At 32.4% G+C, this 25,070-nt stretch overlaps 2 protein-coding genes across 3 annotated transcripts; both read right to left on the bottom strand.

Moving 5' to 3' along the window:
• Positions 1-144: 144 nt before the first annotated feature.
• Positions 145-17,979, bottom strand: LOC141693877 (uncharacterized). Of its 2 annotated transcripts, none has more exons than XM_074499065.1 (8): positions 17,597-17,979; positions 4,771-4,915; positions 3,949-4,119; positions 2,477-2,650; positions 2,316-2,390; positions 1,759-1,824; positions 1,517-1,582; positions 145-1,438 (listed from the first exon to the last, which is right to left on the bottom strand). In XM_074499065.1, the coding sequence occupies exons 1-8, from the start codon at positions 17,689-17,691 to the stop codon at positions 617-619; spliced, it is 1,614 nt and encodes a 537-aa protein (XP_074355166.1). In that variant the 5' UTR covers positions 17,692-17,979; the 3' UTR covers positions 145-616. The 2 variants fall into 2 exon arrangements, with proteins under 2 accessions (XP_074355166.1, XP_074355167.1); XM_074499066.1 differs by having other exon boundaries at positions 2,477-2,647.
• An 883-nt stretch (positions 17,980-18,862) lies between these two features.
• Positions 18,863-23,500, bottom strand: LOC141692173 (IQ domain-containing protein IQM3-like). The gene is made up of 9 exons (XM_074496909.1): positions 23,136-23,500; positions 22,452-22,566; positions 22,249-22,314; positions 22,048-22,136; positions 21,176-21,263; positions 20,887-21,030; positions 20,695-20,787; positions 19,894-19,995; positions 18,863-19,619 (listed from the first exon to the last, which is right to left on the bottom strand). Exons 1-9 carry the CDS (start codon positions 23,492-23,494, stop codon positions 19,116-19,118), a joined length of 1,560 nt encoding a protein of 519 aa, XP_074353010.1. The 5' UTR covers positions 23,495-23,500; the 3' UTR covers positions 18,863-19,115.
• Between the last annotated feature and the right edge of the window lie 1,570 nt (positions 23,501-25,070).

Below are 25,070 nucleotides of genomic sequence, written 5' to 3'. Positions count from 1 at the left end.
CTTGGTAAGAACACGTTAACTGGATACCCTGCTTGAAGTGCACATCATCAATAATGAAATCCCTGAATCATCAAACTTATGATATAAATGATAAAAATATGAACAATTTACAAACATCAAATAAAAATAATTCCGTAACCGAAAGACAAAGAAACACAGCCACTGATATTGAAACATTAAGTAATTTACAAACATTCAAGAGGAGCGACTTCAAAGTCTTGGGATGACCTGGGTCCATCCCAGAACGTTTAGATACCTCAGAATCTTCACATTACACTACCGTTCCAACAGCACAACAAGGAAAATGAACATTATCTTGAAACAACTACCGCATCCTCAAAATCCGAATACTCGTTGCCTTATTTATATTCACAAGTATTCGTAAGTTGAAGAAAACCTTGCTAACTTGAAAACAGGATTCAACAAGATACCTAAGTCAGAGTGTTATTGCAGTATACTTGAAAAGAAAAACTGATCTCCAAAGTAAGTTATTTAACCTCAAACGAGGTTAAATGTCATTCTTTACAAATCAGTTTATCTTGTCAAGCTTACTGCAACAACACTCAGTTCAAACCACATCACATCTGAGGAGAAGAGTAAACTCTCCACCTAAATGTCAAATCTTAACATGAGATCGACGAGCATAGTGAAAGTTCTTCGTTTTAATGACTTCCTTCCTCCTCTTCCTGGCCTCTGCTGCTGTAAAAGCATCCATTTGCCCCTGAAGCAGACTACCATCAGTTGTGTCCTCATTTTTTTGTGATGAACTACCGGTAGCAGCTGCAGAAGTTATGAATTTACTACTACTCTTTATGGTATCCATCTGCCTCGCACTTGAACCAATAACAGTTTCCTTGTTTCCTTCTGATCTCACTTTATGCTTATGAGCATGTTTTTTCCCCGAAGCCTTTCCAGAGTACACTTCTACTGAAGGTCCAATTTTTTTTGTTGAGGCAGAAGCTTCACCTCTTACAGTTTTGAGCGGGAATCTTTGATCGTCCTTCACATCAGCTACAGTCCTCTGAAATGAACTGGTACTGGACTCTTTACTTATATAACGTTTACTAGCAAAGTCCAATGACTGAACTCCATTAGCATAATATGGTAGAGGAAACAACCAAGGGTGGGGGAGTATATATGGAGTCCCTGGTACATTTATCCCTACGGGATTTTTATGCTCAGATAGAAAAGAAGTCTTGCCATGTGTTGTCGTGTAAATTTGTGACGTATTTAGAATACCATTTTGAGGTGCAGACTGGACAAAAACTGAACCTGGAATAATAAATGGCACGACATATGGCAAACTGGATGGCTGGTTAGATAGATAAAGTTCTGGAGTACTTTTACATGTTGGAGTTGGTTTGCGAGCATTTTTAAACTTCAAAGCTTCTTGAGTTTCTGCGACTTCAACATTTACTGTCACCTTTTTCAATTTCAGCTGCAGTATGTGAAATCATTTAACCGACTGCAAGTGTTATGACAAAGGCGGATATCTTTAAATCAGAAATTCATTTACCTGAGCTTTTAAGATCTCATTAGTGCTCCTTAAAGATTGATACTTTTTCAGGGCCAGCTCTTTTTCCTTCTCACAGACATATCATCAGAGTGAGTATTGACTGCCCTATGACTAGATATAACAGGGTAAATATAAAACTAGAACATAAACAATACTTACGATGACTACTGTTTATTGCTCCAATCTTTATAAACCTAAACATTTTTGAGTGGGATTAAACTTTGAGAAAAAATGCAGTTTACCTTCTTTAGATTGTTATTTTCGCATTCTAGTTCAGCAGCTCTTCTTGCTAGCTCCTGAAGATGAGCCTTTGCAATATATTATTAAAAAAAGGAAGAGTTAGTTGCTGATTTAAAAAAAACAGTGTTGCTGATTAAAAATCATTGAATTGAGAGAGAGAACAACCAAGTACATTCCTGCAACACCATATATCTAAATGCAATCTAGGAGCAAATGCTAGCTCCATATTTATAATTCTTGGATTATTTATTAAAGGATGGGCATTTATTGATAATAATTAATACACATGTATACATATATGTGTAAATGTGTGTGTGGGTATATACATATGGAGTAAGTTCTTATATTGGCATGGTCATGCAGTATAAGAGAACTATGAACTTACTCATCAGTCATCACCATCTATGAGCTAAACATATATACTGGAAATAATTGATGAATAACCTAGAAATGTATTTATTCATGCTTTCATCGAGAAAAAAGAGACGAGTAAGCTAAATTTGAAGTCCACATTAGGTGCCTAACAAAACAATAGAGGGCACGGTCACACGACTTATACCTGCCTCCTAAGAATTGCCTGTCTGGCTGACTCTCTGTTCGCTAACACCCGACGGATTCTCCGTTCCTCCTCATCCTGAGTCGTAGAAGGTAGACTAATAAAATTCACAAACTAAATCTTAATGTGAGATACATATATTTAAAGATAGATTAAATTGTTACCTCATTTAGCAAGTTTAATCTCCTTCTAGCCTTCCAGCCAAGATGCGGTGCAGAACTTCTCCCACAATTGTAATTTAGATGAAATTTGGTACCTTCCTCTGCCTGTTTTGGTTTTGTAACCATCATATCACATTCATTTACAGAATGTCGCTGACTTTCAACTGCAAAATCCTGCTACGACATAAAAAAAGATTTCAACTTCTACAGAAGTAGCACTCTCTGGTGACAGTATCACGATACATCATCAGCTAAGTAATGCATTAAGATATCTTTCAATAAAATCTTCAAATCCAACTCAAACTTCCAACAGGACTGAGTAGTCTACTAAATTACAGTAACAGATAAAGCTTACAAGCCACTAATCGTAGGTGATAGAATCTTACAGGTTTAGCAGCAACTGTGGACTAAGTGACTAGTCAAAACTTAGAGGAGTAAGGTTCATGCTTACTACAAGCATAAATTACATAGCTATGTGTTCGTTATATTTGCTAAGTTCCATTTTCTACTTTGTTTATAAAAAATCTGTATTGCATCATTCCACTTCTGGTAATCAGATATCCTCAATAAGTTAAACATCAGCAGCTAAACGTCAATCCCTGGTTAGGCCAATTGGCTTTGGGCTCCAGCCTCAAGCCTCCAGCCATTACAAAATTGTTGATGTAATGTAAATCAAGTATTAGGTTGCGTTTAAAAATGTTGAAACTGAATCAATTGATTCCTGCAAAACATGTTGTGTATGTTTCAGTTGAGCACCAACTGTAATGCATAGACAAGATGAACTGAAAAGGATGTTTGAATCATCAAGAGAAAGCTTTGAATTTATATGCGTGTGGATCACTTAGGACCGGAAATAAACGTTTTGAGTTAATAAAATAAAAGACAACTATATTTTTCAACGATATGGATGATCTACTATGAGGTTTAACCTTTCTCGCTCTATGTTCGATATATAGTTTACAGTACGCATGGAGGAGGCTGCTTTTTCTCCTTAAAGCCTTTAAAATAGTGAGATGCAACCACCAGCTTCTAGTTGCAGTGTTTTAATGTATTTCTTGCTGTATGTGACAACCTTTTTTCTTCATAGGTCTTGGAAATCGTTGCACACAATCCTCAATCTGAAACTATCAGGCCGGATACCTTACAGTCATGTCTTGAACACTGATTTTTGGTAACGTTTGTGAAGCCTTGAAACATAAATAAGTTCTCAAAGTCAATTCCAGATTTTGTTAATTGACTCGTAAATTTGAGCAAATCATATGCCTTTGCAATTTGCATACATAGAATAGTATTCTGGCGCATAAATATTCTTATTAAAGACTCCATCCTATATGAGCTTATTATTAAGGACTCGATCCTAAACAATCATGCAGAAGCGTCCTAATCGAATGATGTCCTCAAATCATAAAGACAAACAAACAAATATGTGCAATAGAGGAAGGAATATGTAACAGATGTTATAGTTAAAGTGGAACCTTTGGGATAATGTTCAAATCTTGTATTGTCTTGGTGCCAACATATGTAGAACAACTTTTGCTGCTACAAGGATTTGGTTGAAGTTCAGTTTTTTTGTCAGCCTGTATCAGCTTTCTCGCCATCATATTACTTTCCTTTTCACCATTTAGCTGAACTAAATGTAAATTATTCTGCAAATAGAATAACAGAACAAAAGAATGTCAATTAACAATACATATTCAGCAGCCTTGAAGCATTAAGGCCATATTTCATTTATAAGATTATAATCCCCGGACTACAACACTATTTAGTCTAATTTTCTACTCATTAAATCATCTCATGCAATAAATATCAATCACTTTTTAGTTCATTTCCTGGCATTAAATAGTCTCACTATATAAATTATAAACTTATCAAAACTAGTCCATATGATTATTTCAAAGATTAAGTATGATAAAATAAATACAAACATTTAGCAAAAAAAAAAGAGAAGACGAACTACAAAGAGTCCCAAATTGTAGTCCTTGAAAACAAACATAGCATTTAGAAACATATTTCTTATTTCAAGTTCACAAGAGTCTCCTCAGAAAGCATATAGAGACACTGTTTAATCTACTGAAATATGTATGCAATAAGAAATCAAACTAATATAACAAAACACAGGCGCACATATACATCATATGAAAAGCAGTTCTAACATATAGAGAAATTGCTAAAAATATCAACAACATGCAGAAAAGTTACAAGTGAGAATCCAGTAGATGATATCAAATAACAATCAAAAAATGATTGTAAGTAACGAGAAGCTATAGTTGCACACATGAAAACAAACTTGCATTTACCATTGTGAAACTAAGAACACTACTGCTTCTTCTTGATTGTTGTTTTTTGCAAATATCTTTCCCCAAGTCCACCGCCTCATATGAAGCCTTGAAGCTTTCAAGTTTGTTCCAGACTCTTGTGGATTGTAATAGAAACTTGTGGATTCTCCATATTTAATAATCAAAGCAAACAAAAGGAAATCATATTATAATCATCTTTAACTACAAGCCTCGAGATATATCAATGTGACATGGTAAGAAGTTTGGTCATATTTACTGATGTTTGTTTTTTATTTGGTGCACACAAGTAAGAATAGAGTTGTTTGTCTTCTAAAAAAATATTTTTCATTCAAGAGTTCTTTAAACGAAATCATAAATTTCTGATGCATTAGTATGATGCTCTCAGTCCATAACTCTGACTTAACGACTCAGTGCACATCAGGTTCAAAGTGCTAGCAACTTAGTTATTTAATAGTTTTAGACCTGTTTTCAGAGAGCTATTTACAAGCTGAATTTAATCCTTACGGTATGTTACAGATATTTCATCCTCTCTGAGACATCGAATCCACAAACAAACTAACAGCTCCCGAATGGTGGTGCTAATATATTTCTGATATAATTTGTAAGTTTTACAATTTAAGAAACCATATTCAACAACCCATCACACATTTTTCTAAACGTCTGGAACATAAATTTATTAGTAATAATAACCTATAAAATAATTTAATAGCAATGAAGTATCACAAGCCATTTTTAAAAAAAAATATTACTTTATTTCTGTGAATTTGAATTACAAGAATCAACAATAAATGATCATAATATTAACGGATTTTATAGTATTTAACTTATAACCCACTTACAAGTCAATTATTAGGCAAGTAAGATAGAAAAGAGCTAGATATTTATTTTAAAAGATTTGAACTTTTCAAAAATAGTTGGAGAAGTGTGTGACGTTTACAAATTGTTATGAATTTATGTGATTAAAGAACACGACATGGATAAGGATGTGGAAGAAACAAAAAAAAATCGATGTATATAGAGATCAGGAATATGATTACCTACATGTTGAAAACATGCATAATTTATTGTTGGATACTTATAAATTATAAATTGGCGAATGATTTACGACATCAAAACTTAATTTATTTTTTATATAAGGTGAGTTCTCAAAATTCTACGATCGTGGTAGATTGTGATTATCCCGATAACTTTAATTTTAGGGAAATGGTAATAAAAATCAATCTTCATTAATTTAAGTAAAAATTATGTGTTTGACATTACTAGTTTAATGTATAATTATTCTCCGATTTTTGATGATTTTGATTCGAATTCATTGGAGTTAGTAGTGGGTAGACCATAAAAGTTGGGTGAGACAATTGATTTCAAAAATGATAACATGGATTATGTCTTGTATCTCTTAAAGGATAAAGGTATTTTCAAGCATCATCCCTTACACAACAAATGAGTTTTCTGATGTTGATTCCAAATTTATTCTCACAAAGGTTTATCATGGTTGGTTAGAGCTAGTTTTAGTACTACCTTTATACTTAAAATTTATTGTGGAAGATGATGTGAAGACAAAATTCCAATAAAGACTTTTCCTTTAAAAGTACCATTATGGCGAGATAAACGGCAGATAGATACAATTGTTATTCAAGAAGAGAACTCGAGGTCAAGTTCTTTCGAAGTGTAAGAGAATGATATAGGGGGATTTTCGGTACATATCGAGAGTGTAATGAAATACGAGAAGATCAAAGACATGGTCACGCTGAGGACTGCGTGATCACGCTACTGAGGATGCATGATGACATGATCATGCTGCTAGATTGCATGATCAGGCAAAAATGGGATTTTTGAACAGTAACTTTTATGGAGAATGTGGAGATTGTGCATGCTCATGCTAAATATTGTATGGTCACACTACTTTTAATTATTATTTCTTATTATTTAAGATTTATTTTTATTTTATTTTAGGGTATATGAACAATATCATGATATAATGAATGATAATCACCCTAAGAGTTTTACAATCTTTGTGGATTCAAGAAATCCTTGTGAATTAAAGATTTGCCTTGAGGATTCATGGTATTGTAGAATTTCTTGTTTAAGAGTCCTTGCGAGTAATAGCGCTTACTTTTTATACGCTTCCGTGACGCGTCAGTTGGCGCCAGAGCACAAAAATGGACAAAAATATCACCATTTCATTAAAAAATGCCCAAAATGTCACTACTGAAAATTAAGGCCCAAAATGTCACTACTGAAAATTAAGGCCCAAAATGTCATCTCAAGATGCTACATCGTGTACCGTTTTGAAAACAAGTCAAAATGCTACACCATATAGCGCTTTACTTCTTCTTTTTTATATTTTTTAATACCACAACGTTACTTCATGTAGCGTTGTGGTTCATTTTTATTTTTTCATATTTTGAGCTTCATATGGTCTATCATTTAGGAGGCCAGAAACACCACTTAATTTTACGTTTTTGACATTCCTTTTTTATTTAATATTTTAAAATTTAAGAGCATACCCTAATTTAACATATTTTATTTTTTTAGGGTTCAACAATCCCTTTTAGGGTTTCAGAAATATTAAAATTTGAATAAAAAATTTACCGATTTTTTTTTACCGTAGAAAAGCTGCAACCGCTAGGTTTTAGGATTTAGGGTTTAGGGCCACAAACCCTAGAGCCTAAACCCTTTTGAGTTTTTGAAATATTTAAAATTAAATAATTTAAGAATGAATTCTAAATTAAAAAATTTATTATTTTAGGATTCAACATTTTTTAATTGGGTTTAAAAATATTTTTATAAAATAAATAATATGCACAAAACGCTAAATAAAGTAGTGTTTCGGGGCCAAAACACTACATGATGTAGCGTTTAGTGCTAAAACTCTACTATATGTCACGTGTTACACATTTAAAAAAATAAAAAAAAATAAAAGAAAAAGTGTTGGGTTTGTGGAGTCTATTAATTAAGCCATGGAAATAGATTATTCAGATTCAGATTAGTTTATGGATTAGTCTACTTTTCAGATTTGGACTATAATTTTAATTTAGGCCTAGTTTGTTCTCTTATAAATACTCATGTAATTGTAAAATCATAACACAATAAATTGTGAGAGACCAATATAAAATTAGTGTAGCTTGTGGAGTAGGAATTCCGAACCACATAAATCTTTGTCTTGTGTGATTGTCGTTTATTTTCTTGTTCTTATTTATTCGCTTTGGGTTTTGCTTTCGTTGTTGTATACTCAACAACTGGTATCAAGAGCCTAGGTTTTCAGGCGGGGGGAGCGATGACAGAAGACGGGAAGGTAAAGATCGATAAATTTGATGGCAAAGATTATGAGTTTTGGAAGATGCAAATTGAGGATTATTTATATCAGAAAAAACTACACGAACCGCTGGAAGAGAAGAAACCAACTTCAATGAAGGAGGAAGACTGGAAGCTATTGGACAGGCAGGCTCTAGGGATTATCAGGTTGACTTTGGCGAAGAACGTTGCTTACAATATCGTCAAGTAAACGACAACTTATGGTTTGATCAAGGCTTTGTCAAACATGTATGAGAAGCCATCTGCTTCAAATAAGGTGTATTTGATTCGTTTGTTAGTTGCCACGAGATTGAATGAAGGAGATTGTGTTGCTGATCATGTGAACGAATTTAATTCGATCTTAGCAAGATTGGCATCGGTGGATATTAAATTCGATGATGAAGTACAGGCCTTGCTATTGGCATCCTAATTACCAGACAGTTGGTCGGGATTTGTCAATGTTATGAGTAATTTATCTGGGAGCGGTAAGATGACTTTTGATGGAGATTTTGGCTGATGATGAGATTTTGGATATTGCGGGCATAAGAGATATTAATCTCAGAACCTCTTTGGGAACTAGCTGGACGTTGAAAGATGTAAGGTACATTCCTGGACTGAAGAAGATGTTGTTATCTGTGGGTCAGTTAGATAAGGAAGGGTATCGAGTTACTTTCGGAGACGGACATTGGAAGGTTATAAAGGGGAATCTAGTTATTGCTCGTGGAGAGAAAAAGGGGATTTTGTACATTGTTGAACAATCTAGCTATGAAGCAAATGCAGTTGCTGATGAGATTGAGTCCTCAACTTTGTGGCACCAAAGGCTTGGTCATATGAGTGAAAAAGGTATGAAGTTGTTAACTTCGAACGGGAAGATTCCACATTTGAAGAATGTAGAAGTTAAATTATATGAGCCATGTGTTCTTGGAAAGCAGAAATGTGTTACTTTTGCAAAATCAAGGAGGACCCTCAAGACTAAGAAGTTAGAGCTAGTTCATACAGATGTATATGGTCCAACAACAGTTGCGTCATTGGGCGGATCTCGCTTGTCACTTTCATTGATGATTCCACTAGAAAGGTATGGGTTTATTTTTTAAAAAAATAAATCAGATGTGTTTTCTACTTTCAAGAAGTGGAAGACTGAAGTTAAAAATCAGACCGGTTTAAAGGCGAAGAGTTTGATGTCTAGATAATGGCGGTGAATACAGTAGTGATGAGTTTAAAAGCTATTGCGCGGAATTTGGGATTAGAATGATTAAAATTATTCCAGAGACACCACAACAGAATGGTGTTGCAGAGCGCATGAATAGAACCTTGAATGAAAAGGCCAAGAGTATGAGATTACATGCAGGGTTGCCAAAAATATTTTGGGCAGATGTAGTTAGCACAACAGCGTATCTCATAAATAGAGGACCTTCAAGTCCTTTGGGGTTCAAGATTCCTGAAGAAGAGTGGCAAGAAAAAGAGGTAAATCTTTCACACTTGCGAGTTTTTGGTTATGTTTCTTATGTGCGTGTTAAAGATTATGATAGGGACAAGCTTGATCCGAAAGCAAAGAAGTGTATCTTCATTGGTTATGGCTCAGATGATATGGGTTACCGTTTCTGGGATGAACTAACTAAGAAGGTCGTTAGAAGTAAAGATGTTACTTTTAATGAGAATGCAGTGTATAAGGATAAGCTTGTAGTCGATTCTGAGTTTACAAAGGAACAACCTGAGAAAGAGGAAGCAGTGCTTAAAGATATTACGGAAACAGATCTTGCAGTAAATAGTGGAAGTTCGGAGAATGTTGATGACATGGTTCCAGTAACTCCACAGACTGAGGTAAGAAAATCTAGCAAAAGTGTGAGGCCACCACAAAGATATTCTCCTTCAGCATATTATATGTTATTGACCGAGGACGGGGAGCCTCAGTGTTATTCAGAGGCAGTACAAGTGGATGATTCAATTCAATAGAAATCAACCATGGTGAGGAGATGAGTTCTCTTGAGAAGAATGAGACTTGGTCTTTAACAGAGTTACCAGCAGGAAAGAATGCTTTATAGAATAAGTGGGTGTTCAGGATCAAAGAAGAACATGATGGCAGCAAGAGATACAAGGCAAGGTTTAGTAGTCAAGGGTTATCAACAGAAAAAGGGTATTGACTATATCGATATATTTTCTCCCGTTGTTAAGATGACTACAGTTAGAATTGTGCTAAGTATTGTGGCTGCAGAGGAGTTACATCTAGAGCAACTAGATGTTAAATCTGCGTTCTTACATGGTGATCTTGAGGAAGACATCTACATGATTTAGCCAGAGGGATTTCAGGTATCTGGGAAAGAAAATCTTGTTTGTAAGCTTATAAAAAACTTGTATGGTTTAAAGCAAGCACCAAGACAATGGTAATTGAAGTTTGACAGTTGTATGATGAAAAATGGATACACGAGGAGTGTTATGGATCATTGTTGTTACTTTAAACAGTTTGATTCATCTTATATCATATTATTGTTGTATGTTGATGACATGTCGATAGCAGGATCAAACATGAGGGAAATCAACAGGTTAAAGAGACAGATGTCTGAGGAGTTTGAGATGAAGGTTATGGGTGCAACAAAACAGATACTTGGTATGCGCATTATAAGGGATATAGCTGAAGGTACTTTAAAATTATCTCAAGAAAAGTATGTTGAGAAATTGTTGCAGAAATTCAGTGTACAGGATGCGAAGTCCAGAAGTACACCGTTGGCGAGTCACTTTAATCTCACAAAGAATCAATCACCTAAAACGGATGAAGGCAAGAAATATATGGCTAAAGTTCCTTATGCATCTTCAGTTGGCAGTTTAATGTATGTTATGGTGTGTACAAGGCCAGACATTGCTCATGCAGTGGGAGTTGTTAGCAGATTTATGTCTAATCCAGGAAGAGAGCATTGGGAAGCACTCAAGTGGTTGTTACGCTACTTGAAAGGCACATCCAAGGTTGCACTATATTTCAGTAAGAAAGATGTTATCTTGGAAGGGTTCTCTGATGCATATTTGGGTGGATGTTTGGATACAAGAAAAAGTACAACGGGTTATATTTTCACTTTGGGTGGCACCGCAGTTAGTTGGATGTCTCGACTTCAAAAGAGTGTTGCTCTTTCAACCACAGAAGCAGAATATATGGCTATCTCTGAAGCTAGCAAGGAGATGATTTGGTTGAAGAATTTTCATGAGGAGTTGGGCAAGAAACAGGCGGACAGTGCTTTGTATAGCGACAGTCAGAGTGCTATTCATCTGGCGAAAAATCCCGTGTTTTATGCTACGACGGAGCATATTCAGCTGAGATATCACTTTACAAGAGAGTTGATAAGCAATGGTACTTTGTCCTTGAAGAAAATCCTTGATTCAAAGAATCCTGCAGATATGTTGACTAAGGTGGTTACGAATGAAAAGTTGAAGCTTTGCGTAGCTTCAACTGGCCTTCAGAATTGATTGATGAGAAGGCGTTGCACTAGTTAGAGTTATTGATTGAAGAATTGATTTTACTAAACTTACAAGAGTGAAGCGAAGATTGGCCAGACTCCAAGTGGGATATTGTTGGGTTTGTGGAGTCTATTAATTAAACCCATGAAAATAGATTATTCAGATTCATATTAGTTTATGGATTAGTCTACTTTTCAGATTTGGACTATAATTTTGATTTAGGCCTAGTTTCTTCTCTTATAAATACTCATGTAATTATAGAATCATAACTCAACAAATTGTGAGAGATCAATACAAAATTATTGCGGCTTGTAGAGTAGGAATTTCCGAATCATGTAAATCTTTGTCTTGTGTGATTGTTGTTTATTTTCTTGTTCTTATTTATTCGCTTTGGGTTTTGATTTCGTTGTTGTATACTCAATAAAAAGTGCATAACGCTACACGATGTAGCATTTTGTGCTTTTTGTCTAAACACTACACAATGTAGCGTCTTGAGAAGACATTTTGGGCCATTATTACAGAAATGACATTTTGGATCATTTTTCACCCGAAAGTGATTTTTAGGGCTAACACCTTCAGAGAATGTCACATCCTGTCTTTTTGTAATCTGATTCATTATGGAAGAACTAATTACCAAAAAAAGATCTTGCAGTGGTCATTACGACTTTTACCACGACACTTAAGGCTTTGACAAACCTTACGACTACATTGACTAATAAAATGAATAACAATAACAAGCAACGTAGAGATGAAAAAGAATATCAGAATCAAGTTTCTCGAGGTAGGAAATATCATGTTAATAAGAATTTTGTCACAGAGTCAAATATGGGTAATCGACTTAATGAAAATAATATTATAAAGGCTAATATACCATTATTTTATTAGTCTCTAGGAGTTATGAGTTTTTAAATTGACATATTGTCGATAAATTATCGAACCGAGCCGAGTTTTAATTTTTTTTCTGACGAGCTGAGCCGAGCCGAGGTTTTTTAACGAACAAAAACCTGTGTTCGAGCTCGAGCTCGTTAACGAACGAGCCGAACACGAGCTTTTATCGAACAAAATTGAGCCAAGCCGAACACGAGCCGAACACGAGTTTTCTCCATCAAAACGAGCCGAGCCGAGCTGAATTAAAAAATTCTGGTCAAAACACCGGTTAACTGTAAAAATAACAAACCAAATACTTTTATTTTTTTCTAAAAATTTTGTCATATCACTAAAATATATTGATCTTAACATCCGTATGGTTGGATCATTCATAAATATTTTTAAAAAAATCAAAACATTAATACGATACTAAACACTAATTACAAGTACAAGTCAAAACACCGGTTGACTTTTAAAATAACAAATCAAATACATTAATTTTTTTCTAAATTTTTTTCGTATCACTAAGATCTTAACATCCGTACGGTTGGATCATCAATAAATATTTTTTAAAAAATCAAAACATGAATACGAGACTAAACACTAGTTACAAGTAGTGTTCAAACAAGTGGTTGATTGTCAAAATAACAAACAAAATAAATTTATTTTTTTCTAAAATTTTTATCATGTCACTAAAATATATAGATATTAACATCCGTGCAGTTGGATCATCTATAAATATTTTTTAAAAAATCAAAACATTAATACGAAACTAAACACTAGTTACAAGTAAAGGTCAAAACACCGGTTGACTGTTAAAATAACAAACCAAATACATTTATTTTTTTCTAAAACTTTTGTCATGTCACTAAAATATATAGATCTTAGCATCCATACGGTTGGATCATTCATAAATATTTTTAAAAAAATTTAAACATTAATATAAGACTAAACACTAGTTATAAGTATTGTTCAAACAATTGGTTGATTGTCAAAATAACAAACAAAATAAATTTATTTTTTTCTAAAATTTTTATCATGTCACTAGAATATATAGATATTAACATCCGTACGGTTGGATCATTCATAAATATATTTTAAAAATTGAAACATTAATATGTGACTAAACACTTGTTACAAGTAAAAGTCAAAACACATGTTGACTGTTAAAATAACAAATCAAATACATTTATTTTTTCTAAAAGTTTTGTCATATCACTAAAATATATAGATATTAACATCCGTACGGTTTGATCATTCATAAATATTTTTAAAAAAATCGAAACATTAATATGGGAGAAGTACTAGTCAAACTACTAGTTAACTGTTAAAATAACAAACCAAATATATTTATTTTTTCTAAATTTTTTATTATATCACTTAAATATATAGATCTTCACATCCGTACGGTTGGATCATTTATAAATAATTTCAAAAAATTGAAACATCGATCAGGAAATAAATACTAGTTATAAGTAGTAGTCAAATCACTTGTTAATTATTAAAATATCAAATTAAAAAATTAATTTTTAATATCTGAATTTTTTCAAATTACTAAATATATATTTTGACATTCATATAGTTCAATAATTTAAAAATATTTATAAAAAATCTGAATAAAATTCATAATAATTAAATATATAAAAAATAATTTTTTTTAATTTTTTTTTCGAGCCGAGCTCGAGCCGAACATGCCAAAAGCTCGGCTCGAGCTCATTTTCTTAACGAACACATTTTTGTGTTCGAGCTCGAGCTCAAGCCCTTAACGAACCGAGCCCTTAACGAGCCGAGCTCGACTAGTGGGATAAAGTTGTTATCCAAAGAGAGAAACAAATAAAAAACCCGTTGGAACATAAAAGAGGATGAAATAATTGATGATGATGAGGTTTTTATAGGAGGGATACGAGTCTAAGATGAGCGTAAACACGAGGATGATATTGTTCAACATTGTGAACCCGATCATGTTGACAACGTGTTCGATGAATGTACTCAACAAAAATTTAGTAGCTTGTTGGGTGAGTGAAAGAGAAAAGAATTTGGTTATGCGAGTGAATAGTGATGATAATTATATGGAAGATTTAGAAGGGTGTTAGATAGTGCGTGCTGAAAATGATGTAGATATAGATTTTTAATGTACTTGACAAGGTTAAACAAGAAGATAAGGACGAAAATGCCAAAGAACACATCAAAGAAAAACTTGATGATGCCTATAAAGATGACAACGATGACGAATACAAGGTTAAAGTTGTACTAAAATTGTGTTTTGACATATCTAAGTTAGTGGATGATTTATAACATCAAAACTTACCCCAAGCATTATGTGAATGATAAGACTATATGCCAAATAGTATTGTATAAGCCATATCAACTTAATTTGAACCTATGTCATAAAAGTAGGGAGAAAAGAATTGAATTCGTGAATGATGATGAGAAGTATGTTTCATATGTTTCATATCTGTTGGAAGATAAGGTTTTCTTGAAGTCATCAAAAGAAAGTGAGTGTGGTGTCACCTGGTAAATTATATGAATTTTCTGATGTTAATTCCAAATGTGTGCTTACAATAGTAAATCATGGTCAAGTCGATATATTTCTGATAATGCTTTTATGCTTAAAGATATTTTAAAAGAGGAAGTAAAGTTGAGAATTTCAATAACATGTTTTCCTTTAAAAGTACCACCATGGCGAGATAAACAGCGGGCATACGCAATTCTTATTTTAGACGAGAACTTGAGGTCGAGTTCTTTCGAACTGGAGAAGACGGATTACGTGAGTTTTCGGGGCGATTTGATACTCTAAAGAATGGTGAGAATTCAAAAGTAGAATGAAAACATGATCATATCGATGATCGCGTGATCATGCCAAAATCAAGAACCACAATAGTAGCAAAGTGAAATCTATATAGTGAAATCTATATACTAGTATTGCATGATCATGCTAATGGACTGTCTCGTCATGCCAAAATAAAGAACTATTGCATGCTCATGTTGATAGCCATGACCAAACTATTTTACTTAATATTTAATTTTCAAGGATATATTTTTTTATTTCGTTTTAGGTTTTGATCCCTATATAAACAATCTTATGATCTAAAGTATGAAATCTTTATTGAAATTAAATCCTATAAAATTTTCTCTTTTTAGTTGTGGATTCAAGAATTTTTCGTGTTTCGACTTAGTGGATTTCAAGTTTTTTAAGGATGTAAAAGTTATTAATAGTATTAATATTTTCTTTTCCAAATCTCTTTATTTATTTTTGGGGAGTGTACTCTTGATTTGATTTGATTCAATTCAATAATAAATTATACTTCCCATTTTATAGGAGAGATCAATATATGTGCGAGAATTTAATAGTACATATCATGTTATATATATATAAATCAAACATACCCAATATATCTGGCTTTCGCAAGGTCCGGAGAGATTAAGATGTACGCAGAATGAGGTGAAGGTTGTTTTTAGAGAGACCCCAAATTTTGTGTATATGTGCACAATATATAAAAGTGTAAAAAATTTAACTAAAAATATAAAATTTGATGACATAATTTAAAAAATTAGGTTCATACAAGCCTATGTCATTATCTCAACAAGCATTAAACAAATTAACATCTATGGCAAAAACTATGGAAGGATAATAAACCAAGAATTCCAAGCACTTCAAAACCTATAATAACAACTTTGTCGCAAACCGAAAGAGAATTGTTAGAAGTTTTGGTAAAGAACTTGATATTAAAACTTTGACTTGCTTTAATTGGCGTGGGTTGAGTGTGAGAAATGAGTAAATATGAAATTTGTAACATGCATATATAAAAATAAAATGTACTTCCATAATAACTAGCATTATATAAAATTTCAAACAATAAACAGATATACAAATTATGAAAAGTAAACTATCATCTTAAATTTTATACTAGTAAAATTATAAATTAATAGTATATAATTTGCTTTCAAAATGAAACTTGTTTGACTTTTGAAAATCATATACTACCACTTTTTGTGAAAAGCTGGTAGTAATAAATATATGTATTTATAATCGAAAATTATGTAAAGATTAAATTGATTGCAAATTACATATATAATTTTAGTTTTACATGAAAAAGATTAGCCCAAAAATTAACCAAAAATTAACCAAGAGTAGAGATGCTAGTAACATATTAAATCAAAACTAAAGTATTGAAATTTCTAAATACTTTTCTTTTTAGTCTCTTTCTTACTTTTGCTTAATAAACACTTTAAAATTTAGCAAATAAATAAAATCTTATTTATGCCTTATCACTATAAAGAAATTAAGCTAACACATCAATTATTTAGAACAAGTATATATATCTATTTAATAAAACATATTAGACTCAACTATACATATTAATCTAGTTTAAATATTTGTATTCATAGGTTATTAAGTTAATAGTTTAAATAATAATATGATAATTTTTGTGTATCGTATATGACTTCAATAATTTTCTATACATTTCAATTATAATTTACATAATTTTCGTGTATTATTTATAAATTGTTATCAAATTATTTTTAATTAATTATATTGTATCAAAATTATTGAAATAAACTCATATGTGATAATATATAGAAAATATAATTTTATATATTTAAAGTTTTTTTATAATTATAATAAATATTATGTATTATTTCTGGTAGTTATTATCATTGTGCCTATAACATTGAAAGACTAAGTATATTTTAAATAATCTTATTTTTTATAGTCTTCTTTTTAGAACACAAACACAATTTTGTGATTTTCTTTTTTCTTTGATCCAAATTTCTTTTTATGTTTTATAAGTATATTTCTAACTTTTTACATATTTATATACTAATTTATTATATATATATATATATTATTAAATAGTTACTTTCAGTATAACAATCACTAGCATATAAAAGCAATGTATTTGATCTGGTCACTTTATTGTTATTTAGAGCCCAAAGTAATCAACCATCTATTTAAGTTTTAAAATATAACCTCTTATTAATCAATAACAACTGTGTATTATTTATAAAAAAATAAATATGTATTGACATTTGCTAATATTTGAATATAATCTATTTTTTTGTAAATTTGTGCAAATTATTTTCAATGTTAAATTGTAACATTTTATATGTTGTACATGGTGACATGTTAAAACAATGAGCTATACAAAATTTGAAAAAAGATAATGAAATGATCAATGAATTCAAAATTGTAATTAAATTATATGTCAAAGTAACTAACCTCTCCTCATTTGCTAGCAAGGCTGGATTTTGAGAACACAATAATATTTTTCCTAGTTTGGAGTAGGACGATAAGACACTCATGATTTTCCTCATTCTGTAGATATTGAAAAATTTATCAACGTAATTGAAGATTTATCATAATGTAAGCCGTGATTTTGGAATAATTATTGAATAATTCTAATAAAACCATTAATGAGTAGATATGGAATATGAAGAACATGAATAAAAATAGTGAAGTAGATGGCAGACATAGTGAGATAGACGGAGAGTCCGACTGAAATGGAAGTATTGTTAATAAAAATGGTGAATGAACTTATTATGACTGAATTGAAAAAAGACCGAGAGTAAAGTGAAGACGAAGAGTAAGACCAGTCGATTCATTTCTTCTTTTTAACTCCTTTAAGTTTAAATTGTGGTCCTGCATAGTCGTGCTCCTTAATAAAATTAAGGGTACATTAATATAAATTTCATCTATTAACTGTAGATTTCATGATTTAGTGCAAGTAATTTCAACTAAATTAATAATATTTTAATATTACTCTATTTATTTTGAAATAAATAAACTATTTTTTATTTATATACAATAGGTGATGTTTTATTGTTTATGAAAAAATTAGATATTACATTTTTTATTTTCATTTGTGTAAAAATATTTATGATTCAAAGTGAAAGATATATTTTTTCCCCTGATGTAATCCCTAGAAACTTTAAAACCTACTTAAAATGGTTTAAAAAAGTTAATAGATCTTCTATTTTTATGAGTAATTTTTGACTTAATAAAATTTAAAATTATAAATTACATATGCAAATGATGATATTAATTCTTATCAAGTAAAATTAGGTCATTAAATTTTCTCCTTACAAGTACCCATTCTAAATTGGTTTTTGAAATTAAAATTAAAATTTATCAGACAGACACACATTTTCAAAAAAATTAAACAATATTCACTTCCGAGACCTTAGATTTAAGTTCACAAAAGCTCTTGAAACTATACAAGGCCCAGGGAGTACTATACATACCAGTATATTCTTACTTGATAGGATGAGTGTGATTACAAAAAGCAAATCAAAAATAGCATTTCTGCTGCGTAGATGAGTGACCAAATTTGCAGCGCCAAGAAGGATAAGTACTTAAGTAGTGTGGGCGGGTGATTTTCTTTTGATTTAGTATCATAACTATCACAGATTTCTTCAATGTAATGATGTTCTTTGTTTTTTGAAGTTGTCCTACAGTTTCTGCAGAAAAAATCATTAAAATGGAGGCTTTCTAGTTCAGCAAAAACATCTTTAGAAAGCAAGATTATGCAAAGTTTACATAAAAAGGAGGCATACAGAGTCATTGAACATAAACCCCAAATACATCTAGGAGCAAGATTTTGTGAAATACACTTAAATATCAGAAGTTGGAGTCGCTACTACTGATGCACGCCTAGCAAGATTTTGTGAAATACACTTAAATATCAGAAGTTGGAGTCGCTACTAGTGATGCACACCTAGCAAGATTTTGTGAAATACACTTAAATATCAGAAGTTGGAGTCACTACTACTGATGCACGAGGACTAGCCTTAGGTGACACAAGACCGCCTAGTTTCCTGTAGGACATTGGTGTTGGCGGAGTTCTCGGGGAGAGGCTGGTGAACTCCAATGCTTGTGCTCTCAATTCTGCAGGATAGTCGGCGATGCAACCAATTCTTGGACCTACACCAGTCGACCATTTGAGGGTGAGTTGATGGCCTAACTGGTATGATTTTGCAGCCTTCTTAGAGTTGATCCTTTGCAGTATTGCTGTCTTGGCCACTTCAGCTTTAGGACTCTGAAGACCACCAGAGAGAGTCCTTCTGTAACTCTGCCGGGCTTCATTTTGTGGAACCTCAAGTTTTTTATTCAATGCTATACTATCCTCTGAGTTGAGAATGTCAGGTGGGCAGAAATTTGAATCTTGCAAGACTTCGGCTGCATTCCCATCTTTAGTTGGTTTAATGTAATCATCATTATTATAATCTTCGTTTGACTTGCGTATCTGATAACCCAAATATGCCATAAATTAGAGTAAGGTAGATGTAATATCTTCGTTTGACTTGCTGTAATGCTTGACAGAGATGTAATATCTTTGTTTATAATCTTCTTTGCAATCTTCTAGATGTTAATCTCTGTCAAGCATTACAGCAAAGCAAAGCCAAGTAGCTCACTGTACTACTTCTGATATGATTTGGACAATTTCGTACAAGGAGTGTGGCACCAGAATGGTAATATATAGTCGAAGTACAACAATCTGCAAATAGACATCGACTTACTTCAACTTCATCAAGGATCACTCCATTATCCTTCAGAAATGATAGAAAGTTGTCAAGCCTTTCATCAGTTGGCCGGTAATGTCCACTGTATGCTGAGATTGACTACAAAAATATAAAGGAAATTACAAATATAAGCCAATGTTATAGAGTGCAGAATAGATGTTTCCGACATTAATGGTGTTAGCCATGTATCTACACTTCAGGATGAAATATATGCATCTTTTCCGTCCCAGATTCTTCTTGTCAGGAACTCAAGGGGTAAACTACTGTGCCAGTTGGTGTTAAGAGTTGACTACCAACCCTACTTTTTACAGAAATCATCTAAATTAATGTCAGAATTTCACACATTTTTCTTCCATCATATGATTGGATGTATATTATCATTGTTTTGCTCATTACAAAATGAAATTGAGTAAGAAAAGAGAGTTTCAGCGCCAAAGAAACATAAATTGATGCAATTGATAAGTATCTAGTATCTGAACCAGATCAGATATACCAATGCAGGAGAGGTGACTCAAAAACCAGAATATCCGAGATACCCCCTGATGGAAAGATGAAACTCCGCTAAATCTAATGGCAAAAAGTAGGGGGTGTAGATTGGTAGCAGGAGTGAGATATTTGTCACCAGAAATGGGTTTATTCGACTATTTTTCACATTGCCCACTGGTATAAAACTGCGACTGTTAAAATACCGAGTCAATGCAAAAAATTACCAATACTGATTGTAAAGTTTAAGAGATTTCGGTAAAATGGAAACAGTTATCTATTAGAAAATACAAGTACAAAGTTTTGTCAGTGTACCTTAAGTATGCCATTCTCTACCACAAGCCTTCCAGCAGCTAAAGCTGCCCCTCCAGCGAGGAAGGTTGAATGATGAAAAACTCCTTTCTTTTTCTGGACATGGTAACATACAGCTTTTTAAAAAAATATGCACGACCGAAAGATAATATTATTACAAACTAACAGCTGTCATAAAAGCTTTACTATTCTAACCTCCCCAGCATAGAGTTTTTTGGAGGTGCTCATGACAAATATCCATTTCGCCCCTGGCACTCCATTGGTATCTAGAAAATTTCCTGTCGTCTGATGAACTATTTTGCCTTCTACCACAACATATTCATATTGTTCTCTCTCTTGCTGAATGTTGGAAATATGATGAAAATGGCAACTGAGTTATGAATTTCAACATGGTAACTGACTTAATAATAAGTGGCTCTGGTATCATGTAATGAAACAAGTGATTCACATTTAAATTTCAGAACTGAATAAAGAGTGCACGTACAGGTCCAAGGTACTTAATACATTGTTGCCTAAGCTTTGATCTAGGACATTTTGGAAGATCAACCTCTTTACCGTCTCCAATATCCAACCTGCAAGACATAACTTGAGATAGTTCAGCATATTATTTTAACCCCCAACTGCGTGATTGATATTCAACATGCACTCTTAATCTAGGCACTCTGTATTACATAGTAGAAGAGAATGTAAAATAAGGAAAGTATGCTAATGCATGATCTTTCGTTGTAGTCGGGTTGTATAAATTACATGTGTGCATCCTACTACATAGTGGTTCAACATTATTAAATGTCAAATTGGAAGTATAGGCCAAAGGAATATGTTGTGTATCAAATTGTAGTCTAAGAAGTCTAGATTGCTGTCAAATAAATTTAAGCCATACACATATATATGTTGCAGTCGATAATATTTTAACAATATAGCCGAACCTAAAAACTTTAAAAAATATAACATGAAACATCAGAACACTAAATGCAAAGTGGTAGCTTATAAGTTACCATCAAATATTATTATGCGTCTATATGAAAGTGAGACATGAATACTAGTAATAGATGAGTATAATGGAAAAAGAGTATCTACAAAAAATACTGAGACACTCTAGAAACATACTGTGACCTGTACCATAAATTGAACATCCAGTTCTGACCAGAGATGGCAAACTTGCATTTATAACAGTTTACTTAAATCTTGCTAATTTAATATCCGTCATTTTACATTTAGGACTGGCACTTACAGATTTGACTCCTTGTACTAAAAACAACAAAAAAATTGACAAAGAAGACCGCAACTAACTTGCATAGTATGTGACTGCAACACTAAAGTAAAAACTCGAAATTAATTAACCAAGCTCCATCTTACCAGTAGAAAAAGGGTTGTCCAGCTTCAGTTTTGCACCACTCCTCATAATACAAATGCAAGCTATGTCCATAACGATGTCGTGGATCGATCTACAGTCAAAAAAGCAAATAACATTAATAAAAGGGGGACAAGTTATATTGCTAAGAGTGTGGAACCCATAAAAAATTAACAAAATGATATGGGGAACGTAAAAAGATTTACAGCTTCAATCCAGTGCTGAAAAGCCAATTTCTGTGCCTTGGCATCTTTCGACAAACCTTTCCCCACCTGCACAAACAGTCAAAATAACAACACCAAACACGCTGTAGCTGTCATTATCTGTTATAAGCACACCAGATTAGAGTAAACATATCATATGATTTAGTTTACTATATTCTTTGCCATATTGCATTAAATTATCATACCTTAGAGGCATTCAGCGTTACTCTAGTCCACCTCGAAGAAACTGTCTCTGGTTTTGAGAAATTAAAAAACGATATTGTACTGTGATTCAATCGAGCATAGTCGATTGCTTGCCACCTTCAAAATTATTATTATGTAATTAATTAGCTTCATTAATCAAAGTAATACAGTACAGTAACACATCATCACAATGAATAAAAATCAACCGGTACTACTAGTATTGTACAATATAAGACTCAATCATCAAATTAAATTAATGTTTATCCACATAACGAAAAGTAGTAAAGATATCAGAGCTCCTAATAACAATATATACAATCCAAGGTATGTTATAAGATTACTCGATTTGTCTCTACCACTATACTACGAGAAATCGAGAGTTCGAACCTCCGGTACAAATTATATATCTTAGTTCATGGAACATAGATTAAAATGATCAAATATAAAATACACATGCATACACAAAATATTTAAAATCACATACACATACATAATATGATGTTAGGTGTTGCTTATTCTAATGTTGATTTTTTTTTGGGGCGTGCTCTAAGGTGAATGAAAACATAGTTAAACATGTTACTTTTTTAATCTCTTCAAAAAATAAGTTAAATTTTTTGTTAGACTCGAAATGCGTGAAAAATAAAATGAACATATAAACGAAGTAACCCAAGAGGCAAGGGGGTTACCAGAGCTCCTCAGCAACAACAGCGGAATCAGCTAACAAGCGGCGAGTGCGATAACCTCTATAGAACTTCTGCACTTTCATGGCCGCTGAATAATCACTAGAGTCAAACTCTTCACATTTCACACCAGCCTGCTGCAACTCCTCATTTTCCGGGGATTTCAAAGCTGAAGCAACGCTTGTGCTGTCACCCGCACCGTAGCAAGAAGAGAATGGAGCCAGTCTAGTAGAATCATGATCATAAATTGAAGCAACCTCCATTCTGACGTACAAGTTCCCTGTTACAAGTTGAGAGAGAGAGAGAGAGAGAGAGAGAGATTTGAGATTTTCGGAGGAGGGAATGGATGAGAATGTGTTTTGCATATTGTGCGTCGGTATCGTGTATTTATTACTCCAATATTTTCCCTGGTAAACATAGCTGTCAATTCTTTGTGACGTTTAGTGGGAGTATAAAATTTAGAATTTGCAATTTTAATTTATACGCGCTCGAGTACGTGAGGTAGTGTACTCGCTCTGGTAGCTATATCTTTTTTTTGTTACAACTATTTTTAATCTCTTTTCTTCTTTTTGGAGTCCTCTGTATAGTCTTCGTCAATCGCCAGTGTGTAGTGTGCGTATTCCCACGTGTATCTTCTACTTTTACCCTCAATAATATATAATCCCCCTTCGCTTTATGGCTACCCTGTCCTTTTGGGTTGTGCGATTGGTGTCGAGCTCGAGGCTCACTAAAGACACTGCTCGCCAATTAGCCCTGGGTGGGTCGGGTCGGGTCGGGTTGACTGTATTAGAGCCGTTTTAGCAATTTGATTTAATTAAATTAGTTTGAAAATTTACAATCTGATTCATAAAAAATAAAAATACAACTCAACCCTACTTTTTATTCATCGATTTGACTCGGTTTGGATTAGGTTAAACGGTTTGTTAAAAGTTATTTAAAATATATTTATTATATGAGACTATTTGTGGAGACATACAAATTCGCAAACAAAATCATGTTATTCGTAGTAAATTGTGTATTATACACAAAAAAAGTACAAAATATCTTTAATGATATATGAAAAATAAATTATTTAATTGACTATAATTAATATGCAAAAAATTTAGTTTGAAATTGAACAACATATTGATAAAAAATTATTTTGAAATTGAACAACATATTAAATATAGAATAGAGATATACATAGAATATATTTATACGAATAAATTAAAAAATCGGATTGTGTTGGATTGGTTAAAAATAAATTATAACTCATACCTAACCCATAAGCCGGGTTGACATATTTTTAATCCAATCTAACATCCTATTGTAACGCTTCAGTTTAATCGACTGAAAATAAGATTGGGTTAAGTCGGTTTGATCGGTTTTATCAACTCATTTGCACCCCTACTTACAGCCTGTTAACCGTAACCATTTGAATTACTCATTTTGACTAACTGTTTAAAATAAAACTGTTGGCTAGTAAATTTTCGGTTAGTTTTTTTTGTATTATATATTTCGAAAAGCTCTTGCAACTAACTATTTTAAAATTAGTTTTGTTTTTTGAAATAAAAAAAAACTATTTTGAAAAATTAACTGTCAAATATTAAAATGAGAGATTTTATATGTTAAACCTCTAATTTAATTCAAAAAAAACTACTCTTTTGCCAATAAACTAACTTCCAAATAAGTCCAAAATCTTCTGATATTTTTTCAAGATTTCTAGAATTATAAACTTAAATATATTTATATTGGTTTTCTAATTATTTAATAATATCTAACGAGATTATCCTACTTTTTTTTAAAATTAAATTGCAAATTCTTTAGTAAATTTACGGATGATGAAATAATATCATATGAGATTTTTCTTAACTTCTAATTTTAATCCAAAATATTTATTTTATTCAATTAATTTTTTAATAGTAATTTCATAGACTTTTGATCAAATTCCAAATATTTTAA

This window comes from Apium graveolens, chromosome 10 (genome assembly GCF_009905375.1).
Source record: "Apium graveolens cultivar Ventura chromosome 10, ASM990537v1, whole genome shotgun sequence".
NCBI classification, from domain to species: Eukaryota; Viridiplantae; Streptophyta; class Magnoliopsida; order Apiales; family Apiaceae; genus Apium; species Apium graveolens.
Note: the sequence above shows the minus strand (reverse complement) of the source record. Positions and strands in the feature narration are given on the sequence as shown.